The 12211-nt window shown below is 39.0% G+C and overlaps 1 protein-coding gene across 4 annotated transcripts in view; it reads right to left on the reverse strand.

Annotated features, from left to right (window-relative positions):
• Positions 1-744: 744 nt before the first annotated feature.
• Positions 745-12211, reverse strand: part of frmd3 (FERM domain containing 3) — a 64220-nt gene continuing 52753 nt past the window's right edge. For all 4 annotated transcript variants that reach the window (XM_082553613.1, XM_082553611.1, XM_082553612.1 and 1 more), the window contains exons 14-15: positions 6807-7041; positions 745-6456 (exon numbers count right to left, since the gene is read on the reverse strand). In XM_082553613.1, coding sequence (XP_082409739.1) covers positions 5976-6456; positions 6807-7041 — 716 coding nt within the window. In that variant the 3' untranslated portion in view covers positions 745-5975. The remainder of the gene's footprint in view (positions 6457-6806; positions 7042-12211) is intronic.

Consider the following 12211-nt stretch of genomic DNA (forward strand, 5'->3'; position numbering starts at 1 on the left):
TCTTTTGCTTTTTCCTATTTCTTACAGACACAACTTTCAGATACTGTTCATTTTCTGCAGCTAGTTTTTTAAGCCTGCAGTTTCTTCTTTTGTCCTCTGCTTGTCCAGTTTCCTGGTTGTTTTTTTTTTGTTTGTTTTTTTGGGCAGAGACACCGTGCATCAATCAAAAATATGCCAGGTTTTCGGCTAATAGCTTGTTGGGAAATACCTTGTTGGTGCAAATTATACTATCAGACTGCATTATCACACAACCCTGGTTTACTGAAAAAGCGGCCAATGTCAAAAAACCCCAAACCAAATAAAAAAAACTCAAAAAGCCTGGAGAACTTTAGATGAAGATAGAAGAAACAAGAAACAAGTGTTGCTCTCCAACATCCACTCTAAGAATTACATGGTTTGGCTATTTTTGCCACAAAAACAACAGCTTTAGTTTGAACCAGTTTAAGAGAATAATCACTCTTACCCAGAACTCTTTCCCGGCTTGTATTTTGATAGTTCCAGCCATGGAAAACATAAGTAGCATCTAAAACACATGAAGCTCAGGCTGCAGTAAAGCTCTGAACACACCCATGGAAGTCTTGTGTTGCTCACACAAATATCACCATAGAGATCTCAACACAAGCTGCAGCAACTCCTTTTTACCACAGGAGGGAGGCAAATCTCTGACAAATTGGGAACATGATTTATTAGGATATTAGCAGGAATAACTCGCACAGTAATAACAACATTTCAATGTATGTTCATCAGAGAGCTTTATTGTGGCAGTATTAACATATAAAACAAACCATGTTTTCTGTTATAACATACAAACATTCAAAATGTTCACTTCACAAAGTTCATAAGGCTTGGTTGTCCCAGTAGAGAGGGGGGGTCGTTACTCGAGGGATGGTTTTCCCCTTTTTTTCTGACTCTTCCTAAATCAAATCTCCCAGAGTTTATTATTAAAAGTGACAAAATGACAAAAAAGAAACAACAAAATGACTTGACTAACTGATAAAACAACAAAACAATCAGATTTAACAATAACAATCAAAACAATACAGGGACCGTGCAAGAGATTCTGCTACTACTGTACATGCCCACACAACACTGAAACAATATACAGTTTATTTTGCTCTACCATGTGATGTCCAGTAGTTTTGCATATAGTAGACCTGAGTTCAAATATTTAAAATCTTAAATAAATGAATTAAAACATGTATTAGTGTATTCGGTTGTGTATAGTAGTTTTAAACAATCTGATTTCCAAGTGTTAGTTCAGCGTTCTTGCTGTTAACTTTCCAGATATGTAGACAGGCAGTTAAATTTAAGGTTTGTAAATACTTGACTCATGCCGGTATCTTCTGAATTTGCACTTAGACGTGACATCAAATTGTATGTGATTTTTTTTTACTTTACTATTTTTTTCTTTATCACAGTTTTCTTTATAATTAGGCAACAAAAGTTGTTCTCCCAGTCCATCCTGTATGCTGTTTGTCAATAGCAGAAACCCAAGTTCTGTAGCTAAAAAAAAAGAGCTGAAAGTGGTTCAATTCCCCTTTTCTTAAAGGGTGTTAATGTATAAATGAGCTACAGACTAACATAGTGCTACAGTATCAAATAGACCCCAAAGGCCTTTCTGTTGTTTGCAATGAGTCAGTGGTTGATTCTAATTTTCTAGTTACAAACTAAAGATCTGAGCAAGTTGGAATTAATACTTTACAATTAGTGAGATTAAATTCATTTCTGTGAAGTGAAAGTGAATGAAATCTAGCCTTGCTAATGGCATCAGTGGCTAATATGCTAGCATGCTCTGTTAGCAATGAGGTCTGGCTTTAATGATGTACAAGCACACAGCAAAAGCACAATGTAGCTAACTAGAGGAGCTACTCTTCATCTGATGAGAATATTACTTAAGTTAACACAGTTAGCAACCACCTGTAGTCTATGTTGAGAAGTGAGTGACTAAAATTAAGTCCAAAGATCACTGCAAAGTGGTTTTTGGTTTCAAAAAGATCATCAGTTTCTCCTCTTGGTAAAAACACAGAGAACATGCATTTGTCTATGATGGTTGAGACAGCCAAGCCTGTAATCTACAGTGGATTGCTTTACACAGACAAGACACACAGAGGAAAGAAAGAAAGGAAATCTTTTTCTTTTGCCACAGCTATAAACACAGTATTTACAGATGAAGGGCATGCAACTTGCACTGAGAGGTCAGCAAAAGGAACCAAAAAAGATAGATTCCCTGGTTTAACTGCAGGAAGGTGGAGCACAGAAATAAAGAACCAAGGCCTGCATCTTTAGAGCCGTGAAGAGTCTTTTAATCTGTGGTGAATCTCTTGAGCACTTTGATGCCTGTGCATACACGCTATGAAGACAGAGATTATGGTGATCATTTAGCAGTGCATACAGATCAGCTTTGTTCACTCAAGTGAAGGCATTTAAAAAAAAAAAAATCTCAGAATCTGCAGCGTTAGATGCAAACATCTTCATCAGAGTCATTTGGCCCTTTGCTCAGTTTCACCTTTGAAACTCAGTGCATGTGCTGTAGTAGGAAAATAAATGCTTTGTCCTCAAATAAACTTGTTCCTGTTGTTACTGCATATCTGCTATATATGCATAAAGCTTGTTAATGCATAAAGTCCACAGTTACACGACAACACAGCTGATAACATGAGGCAGAATAAATAGAAGAGAATGTGAGGGCTGTGCACTGCAGAAGCCTCTGTAGCAGCTCACTTACAAAGACTACAAGGAGTGGAAAAATCAACTTTAAGTGATGATTTTGTAATAGACCCTCGAGACTGGCTCGAAATTATACTGTGTAGCCATTCCCAGTTTTGATAGTAGTGCAATGAGCATTGAAGTTTATCTATGAAGGCCAAACTGCACGTACAGGCTCTCAGAGAAGGAGTTTTGTGTAGTATTTTAATGAAACTGACATGGATGCATACATTAGTTATGTGAAATTATGCTACAACAACACAGACAGTCAGCCAACATATTAATGTCTAACTTCACCTACAGTGCTTGGTTATTCTAAATAGCAAGACATATGAGATAAAGGTTATGGATAAATTACATGGTGTGTATATGCATGTTTTTTTTTATTAATGACTTTTTAATTTTTTAACATAAACTGCATAAATGCCCTTTCCTGAGAAGTTGATCCAAATCAAACTACATTTCGGACACAACTACATCTGTTTTCATTTGATCTGAAGCCATTTAACATCACTTTCATTCAGAGTCACTATGTCGTAACAGACAGCCATCGTCACAGGTTCAACCAACAAGTTGATGGCTGTAAGGTCCAAAAAGTAAACTTTTACTTAGTGACACTTTTGAGATCATCTATACAGACAGCACACACACAGAAACCTTGGCTTGCTTTATATATGACCTCACCTTTTATACTTTCATGGCAGACAAATGTGAATAATTTCTAAAATCCTACACTCTGATCCAGATCAGTTTTCCTGTGTATACATATAGCAGGATGTCACTTCCAATGACTTGAGTTGATCCTAAATTTACACACCAATCAACAACAAGTTACAGTTGTGGTCAGATGTTTACATGCACTCGTCATGAAGATCATGGCAACTTTGGGCTTTTAATGATTTCCTTGAACTGTTCTTTTCCCAGCATGGAATCAATGTACAGCAGACCGGCTGCACTATTTTGAATGTATTTTGGACTTTGCCTAATCGACACAGGGTGGACACAGGGTGTCGCTTGAATAAATAATAAATAAACTCTACCAGTTCTGCCAAGAATGGTCAGATGTCCAGCTAGAATTACAACAGACATGTTGATGGCTACCAAAAGCACGAGGTCAAGGTGCAACAAGAGATTTTCAACAAAATATTAGTCAGAGTACATCTATATATTTAAGCCTGCATACTTTTGACTTATACTTAAACTATCCCTTTGTGAATTAGAGAAAATCCAAAATAAATTGAAACTCATGCACAAAGTTTGTGTTTTTATAATCATTAAAGATGTATGTTGTAAAATCATTCCACCCTGAAAAAACTGCTCAAAGAAATCATTAAAATCCACAGATTATCATGACATTGATGATGAGTCTATGCAAACACTCACACCTGAAGTGAATAGGGACTGTTTCGCTATGAAACTGTAGGCCTTCGTGTTAATATACTTTGATATCTATCAAGTAAAGCAAATAAAGCAGTGCTGACCTGTCATCCAATATCCTTAGGTCCCAATCTGATCAAGCATTCCCAGGAAACAGAGGATCGTTAATGCTCACTCTCAGAGGATTTTGCCAGTACCTGTGGGGCCTATACAGTGCTAGGAAAGAGGTTTTAGTTTATTTGGTGACTGGTCGGGGTAAATACTTAAGCCAAATCAGAAGTATATATCCATGAACAGAACCTTAAATCTCCTCAAACCAGAATCCCATGATTCACTGTGTCTACAGTGCAACATGATACCTCTGTCTTTGGTCACATCCAAAGATAAATACTCAACATGATGCAACCACAGAAGCTTTTAGAAATGTACTCCAATGACTGTGTCTGTGACCAAACTGCTGATCTTATTCTGCAAGATTAATAACTGCAACTGCAACCGCGCCAATACAATACCTTCATGAGCGGTTTCAGGCCATTACACGCATCACTTGTCCCACAGTGTCGTTGGAGCACACTCTTTTGAGTCAGCCACACCAACCCATCTTTAGTTTCTCCTGAAACTTATGCACAGCTCCCTGTGAAGTAGCACATTGCTGACTAATCAAAAACGAACCTCAATTCCACGATTATTTTCCCTCATAAACTTCCATGTAACCTTTTCTTCCTTTTTTCATACGTTTACCGCAGACTGTCCACACTGTTTGAAGATGCATGAGCGACCGTAAACTAATGAGCTAACATTTAGTTCAGATGACATTTACACTTTCATCGAAACACATTTTATCAAAGAAAAAAAGCTGAGAGTTTTTCTCCGGCCTTCCTCATCTTTCCAAAATGACATCACGTAATCTGAAACAGTTGTAATCAGTGATCTGTGTAAAAGATTTGTGCTATAGCCTCTGTAGGAAAAAGCCAGGGTGCTACCAAGCCAACAACTGTTGGTGGTAGTCCTAAAAAATAGTTTCTCAACACTCACACCCTGATAAATCTCAGCAAATTCGCTTTTTTTTTGTAATCTTTTGTAAACTATTAATTTGAAAATAAGCTCAAAGTAGATCCTCTGACTGAAAAATTCCTGAAAGATCTGATCACATAAAAATGTACAAAATGTTAAAAACAAGTTTTTTTAATTGGCATTATTATCAATATCTCTTGTTTTGTTTTTTTTAAATATATATGTATATATTTATATAATGTACCTCTGACTGTGGATGTTGTTGTTCAGTGACTAATCAATCATAGCTTTCTGCGTCCACCCACTCCGTCATGACTGACAGGCTCTGTTACCAATCAGGTGCTCCAAGGACAGGAACCAATCAGAAAGGTTTGTGGAGAGTCTCCGCATCAACTTATCAGCATCAGGAGTGAACAGCCATTCAAATTTCTTCTTTTTGGGACTTTTTCTATGTCCATTACATCCCTTTCCACAAGTTCCTCCTTGAGCATTACTGTCCTCTATCTTTTCACTTCATCACTATCTGAAGTGTTTATCTTAACAAGTGACTAAATGCTACTATTAAAATCGTATTTCTCTCTTCCAAGCAGCAAATTACGCAGCCAAAGAGGTGAAACAAATGCTCTTGTCCCAGTGTTTTTAACTCATTTTAGGGATCCTGACAGAAATGTAATTGATTTTTTGAATGAAACATCCAACAAGAATTTTGTGAGCCAATAAACTACAGTCTCATTTCATCTCTTTGGCAGACTGGTGTTTTGGCTGAATACTAGATTAAATATAAGATTAAATCACATGTTAAGACATACACTTGGACGTATTTGTTTTCCTCACAGTGCCTCTTCTCTCTGCTCTTTTTCTGAATGTCTTTTCCCTTCTCAGTCTGACCACAGGTTCTCCATGGCCATGCTGATCTTACACAGGATCCAGCGTCGGAGCGGGCAGTAATACTCGTAGTGAAACTGCTCAAACTCCGGTGTCTGCCGGATCTCATGGAGGAAGGACACGTCAATATCTGACTCCAGCAGCAGCAGCAGTGTGGGCACGGTGACGAGCAGGACCCCCATTACCACAGCGACAAAGCGGGCCACGCTCAACACGCAAGCATTGACTCTGTCATTGGATGACAGCAGGCGCAGACTGCTGGTCAGGACTCCGCTCATTCGACTTCTCGCGGCCAGGCGGGTGCGCTCATAGGCCCTGTCTCGCTCCCTCTCGGCCTCCAGCTGGGCCTGGATGTCAGGATCAGCATGGAGCTCCCTAAGCAACCTGGCGGGGCTTTGAACTGGAGAGGAGAAGAGCAAGTCGACTCCTCCCTGGCTGTCGTCCACTGGGGTGGGAAGCATGCTGGCACAGGGACTGGAGAAGAGAGAGAATAAGCAAACCTGAGCCTGAGTTCACCCAATGAATGTTACTAATGTTCAGATTCAGTGTCTGCTGAATGTCCTGAATCTCACTTATGCCTGAGAGATACCTTTTGCTCCTAAAATGTTAAAAACTCTAAAATTTGTCCTTTGCTAGAGAAAATGGGTTGAATTTGGAGTTTTCTTTCCAAAAACCGGCAACTGCATCCATCAAAAACACAACCATCTTTACTGTTTACACCGAACACATGAGCCAAAAAATGATCATTCAGCCGAAAGCAGCTGTTGAGGCTTTTATAATTAAAAAAAGCTGCTTTTGACAGTTTATTATAAAGATTTATTGACCTGTAAGTAAGCTCAGAAATGGTCAGTGTGCCGCTGGCCTCATCGTCTTCCTCCAATTCATGTTCAGCTTTGGGCGTCTGAGGTCGGAGATTTGAGGTTTCCATGGAAACACGAGGCTGCAAGTCATTGCCCGAAGCAGAGTTTCCTGCTTCAGTACTTTGCTGCTCTGCATCTGCAGACCCAGCTGAAGATTTGAGGGGAGACAAGGGGACCGAGTCCTTCACAGCAGCAACACCTGGTGAGGGGGAAACAGAAGTCAAAATATCTTTGTTTTTAATAAACATTCATAATTATTTCACCTTTTATTTACAGAACAGATGATGAGCAGACTTCGATACTTTTTTAAAAAGTGCATTTTCAGCGTTGTGTCTTGCACAGTTCACAGGGGAGCTACAAAAAGCACATTTAGAGTTTGTAACTAAAAGACAGAAGATTATTTTGCTCTCCAATGTGATCTCTCTTTAATGTAAATATGAACAATTTCACACTTTGCAAAGCTTGATGTTTTAAAAGCAGATTATTTGAATAAAGAATATAATAGTTTTAGTCTAAACATATATCGAGAGCTCTGCCTTTATCACCACTTGCTTGACTTTTTCTTAGTATTAGCACACTGTGCAGGATGTAATCGGCCTGCAAAAATCAATATTACTTTGTATGCAGCTGGGAATGGAGACCTCTCAGCTTTGCCTTTTTTGTGTGTGTTGCTGTTGACTACATTGACCACAAGATGGCGTTATTCGCTCACGTAAGGATAAAGCTTCAGACTTGGAAAAACAGCAACTGAGTAATAAATAAATACCCAACTGTGGCATCAACACACAATTTGGTGAAACCATAATAATGCTACGCTGCAAGTGCATAGCATAGATATAAGTCACTGCGTTTGGTGCAGTGATGTGAGCAGCTGACAACACCTCTGTGAGTGTGAGCAACAGTTGATGCAGCGATGAAGACCTCCTGATTCTGTTGGTGTGTACAAATTTCAGCTAGCAAAATAATACTCTGGTGTGCAGTTACATATTACTCTTTGAGATTGATGAGGTGCGAGAGATTAATGCCTAAATACACACACATTTGTTGATAAATGGAAATATATAATGTGTGTGTGTGTAGGTGTGCGCGCATGTGTGTAAGTGAGTGTTAAAAATAAGCCTAGCTGTCTTCCTGCTGTGGATTAAGTATGAGCTGGGAGGTAAATGTTCAGTGACATATGACTCAGTCTACACCTGTAATCCATAATCCATCTTGCTGTCTTGTGGCACAAGCATAGTAAACCTCAAATTTTTGGTCTCCAACACACACACACACACACACACACACACACACACACACACACACACACACAAGCCCATTCAGCTATCTTAGTGAGGACCTTCATTGACATAATGGTTTCCCTAGCCCCTTACCCTAACCCTAACCATAACCTAATTGTAACCCTGACACTAAAACCACATTTAGGCCTCAAAAAGGCCTTCAAACTTTTGAGGACCGGTGAGTGTGTCCTCACAAGTGACTGTCGGTTCTTACAAGTATAGTAGAATGCAGATTCCGGTCCTCACAAAGATAGCTAGACAGGAACACAGACTCATGTTCATTACAAACACAGCTGAAAACATGTAGCCTCACAAACTGAGAAAGAAGGGTCAAAACCTGATGAGAATACATGACAAACATTACATCTGCAATGTTTTTATGATCCATTGATTGAAAGTGGTATAATATCAGATACAGAAACTCAGTGTCAGAGTGACTAATGAGTTACCGTGCTCCCGATTCAATTATAAATTGATAAAAAAAATAAAATAAAAAAAGAAAGAAAGGGCAAAGGAGTGCTGAAGAGTGAGTGGTGACTGCTACCATGGAAACACAGCAGGCAAAAAGCCAACAAGTGTGTGAACTCAGGGAGGGAAAAAAGGGGGGAGGAATAAAAACATGGAAGCTGCAGCAGAAGAAAAACAACACAGTGATGGCGACGACGACGACGATGATGCTTGCAGCAAAAGAAAACAAAACTCAGTTGTAATTATTGCAGTTTGTTCCTTTACTGAAATTCTGCACTGGACTTGATTTTTGATTATTCCCTTTCCACAAATGTGTTGTCATTACCAGAGATGGGCGCGTTACTGTAATCCGATTACCCTTTTCAAATAACGAGTAAAGTAAGGGGTCACTATTGCAAAAACGGTAATTAGATTACCGTTACTTTCCCGTAAGAACGCGCGTTACTAAAACCGTGATTTTTTTGCGAGAATGTCTCATGACAGTGACGTAAGCGAGTGCGACGTTCGTGGCAACAGGTGTGTGCAGATCAACAATGGATCATATATCGAGTGCAGGAGAGAGTATGAGCATGCAGCGTTTAAAGCGTGGAAGTACTGACCTTACTTTAAGTTTGATTCCGTAAAAAGTGATGAAAACATTAATGTCCGTTGTGCGTGGGAAGAAAACTTATTTTTACATCAAACAAAAACCCCTAAACTTCCAAGCAAGCACCGAGTGTGCTACTACGTAATGGGAAATTCACAGAGAAACTCGCGGATTCTTCAACTGACCGCTGTGGCACACCAGGGTAAACCTCTGCCTACCTCACTCCTGCTTTACAGGTGAAAATAGAGCAACAGGACCGATAGTTTTTGATTTTATTTATTTTCTGCTGTGTTTTACTTGCATCTATTTGAAAGACCGAGTGTAAACACAAAAAAAGATTTTATTTTATGTGCTGGAATGTGCAGAAAATAAGTTTAAATGTTAAACAAATTTCTTCCAGTCTGAGACTGTTGCATATAATTCAATTTTTGCTTGATGCATAAAGTTAAAAGGTTAAAACTAATAAAACAAGTTTTAAAAAGAGACTTTTTCATTTGATTACATTACATGTATGATGGATTATGCAGAAAAAGTAGAATTGGGCTGAAAGATCTATCGCTTTATCACCTCTTCAGGTTGTAAATCGTGTTTTTAAAAAGTAGCTAAGTAGCTAAGTGGGGAGGACAAAAAGAAAGGACTCAAAAGCAACCAAGGCAGAACTGCTTGGCACACGGTACATACAACATTATATGTAAAATTATGAATCAGAACAGAGTCCCACTCTATGTAAAGCTAACCCTCCGTTCTCTTTCAGTCATACCTTCCTGTTTTATTGTGATAGTTATTGTTTTCTGTGACTTGTGTTGCGTTTGCTTCCCCTCCCTCGTCATTTTTCTTTGTTGCATCATCCCTTACTCTTTTTTTGCATCCCATGTGTTATGTGTCTCCAGTACAGTTTTCTAGTTAGTAAATTCCTGGTATCTGCTCAGCTTAGGTTCTTTTGTTAGTTTGATTCCTGTGAGTCCAGCAGTAAAGCTGTATTTTGAGTTCAGTGTTGCTTCCAAGTCCTGCATATTGGGTCCTAATCTTGATAGCCACACGGCAGCATATGACTGCCTCAGGTGCATTGCTTATTATTAAATCTATCCTTCATAAGTGTGGCAGTGTGTCCATTACAGTTGGATGTTTGATTTTATGACACACTGAAAGCTGACTAACATTAAAATGGTACCTGTATCCTGTTTGCACTGTAACGTATTAGAAATCTATGCAGCAGAGACTGTCGAGTTCACATCATGACCAGCTAAGCCTGAGATTAGGAGTAAAAATTATTTTGTAAATTTACAAAGAAGAAATCCTGAGTTCTGTCTGACTTAACTAAACACATCACTGCTGCTGCAGCTGCTGCTGCTATTTCCCATTTATGATCCAGTCTGTCCTGTTAGCTCACATGAAAGCCTCTCCATAGATGAGGTGATGCACATCATCCTCGTGCCTATGCAAACACGCACACACACACTAGTACTCAGAGCAGCGGTTTCCCTTGTTATGCAAGTGCCGAGAGACCGATTCATCTTTGTCATGTAACCTCATCTTTAGCACTCAAACACTTCAAAAGTAAATTTGTCTCTATGATTGTTCAGAAATAAATCAGCTATTTCTGAACATTAACTGTGTGCTCAGCTCTTTTTTTTTTTTTAACTTTTAAGCTCAATTTTTGAGCTGTTTGAAGGATTACAGCTTCATCAGTCGAATTATAAAATCTACTTTTCAACCAAAATCATCGCCGATTTGTGAAAGTGATATAACTTTGTTAAGTCAGCTAAACGCACATAAGTGCATAACTGATTGCAGTCTTTCATGATGAGAATACATCTTTTGGCATCAAAAATGCTGAAATATAATAGGTTAGCAATAATTCTTTCTCACTGTGTCTGTAAATGAGGGAATTGCTTTGTCTTTCATCTGCATGTCAATTGTTTATAGGATCACTGATGAAGCTCAAAGGATATTTTAGCCAGTGGGATAAAGATAGGTGGAGTAAAACTAAAACTATTAAGCATTATCATTAAAAAAAAATCAGTACTTGTGCTTTTGTTAATCCTTCACTATTTACTAATTTAACTTAATCATTTAATTCATTTAAACTTATTCCCAAATCTACTAATCAAATATTTAAAGTGCCTTATCTTGACCCATCTGCTTAATCATCATTTCATTTAAGGTTGTAAATATGCAGAGCAGGGTGCTAAACTTTAGCAGATATGATCCAGCAGAAGTAAATGTCAGATGCAAATGTCCAGTCTTTAACCAGTCAGGTCCTCAGGATGCACAGAGCCCCTGTGACATCACATTGCGCGGATGTAAGAAGAGAGCAGGTAATGATCTGTAAATTTACAGCTAACGAGTGGGTGTCATATATGCTGCCTCCCACGCGCTCCATCCAGCACACTTTTCACACGAGCCACATTTAGTATTTCTAGTGGTGTGAAGAGCAGCTGAAGATTTAATCGTACCACTAGATCTTCAACAATAACCCTAACTTCAACCTGACCTAATTCTAACCCTATTTCATGATTTACTTCTGGGTACCCAGATGTTTAATGTTATGGGGACAAAATCAAGTCCGCATAACATGAGTAATACTTAAACTATGCACACATGCACACTTCTATTAAAGCAGCCTCTTGAGAGTCCCATGTTTGGCAGCTTACATTCACAGTTTGCATCAGGCGGTTGCCACAACAGACCTGGCAACTAACTGCTGAGCTACCAGGCTCACAAATTTAAAAGGCGTTACCTCCTGGTTAGACTGTGGGAAAAAATGTCAAAGGATACATTTATTAGGAGCTAAAAGAAACTTCACACAGTGACCTTTTCCACTTGGCTTACTCTCTTCCAGTATATTTCTCTGAGGTCCAGTACTGAATCCAGCGATGCGACCCCCATTGCCCACCAGTCGCACATAGACATCCCGTCTTGTGTGATTGGCTATACGTAGGTGGAGGCTTCGCCTGGTTGTTATCTTCACCTGGCACCTCAAGGCCTCAGCCACTACTATCGATGAGTCTTGCTCATCTTCAGCCTCTCCTGGG

The sequence above is a fragment of the Aulonocara stuartgranti genome (assembly GCF_965226115.1).
Source record: "Aulonocara stuartgranti genome assembly, chromosome: 12".
NCBI classification, from domain to species: Eukaryota; Metazoa; Chordata; class Actinopteri; order Cichliformes; family Cichlidae; genus Aulonocara; species Aulonocara stuartgranti.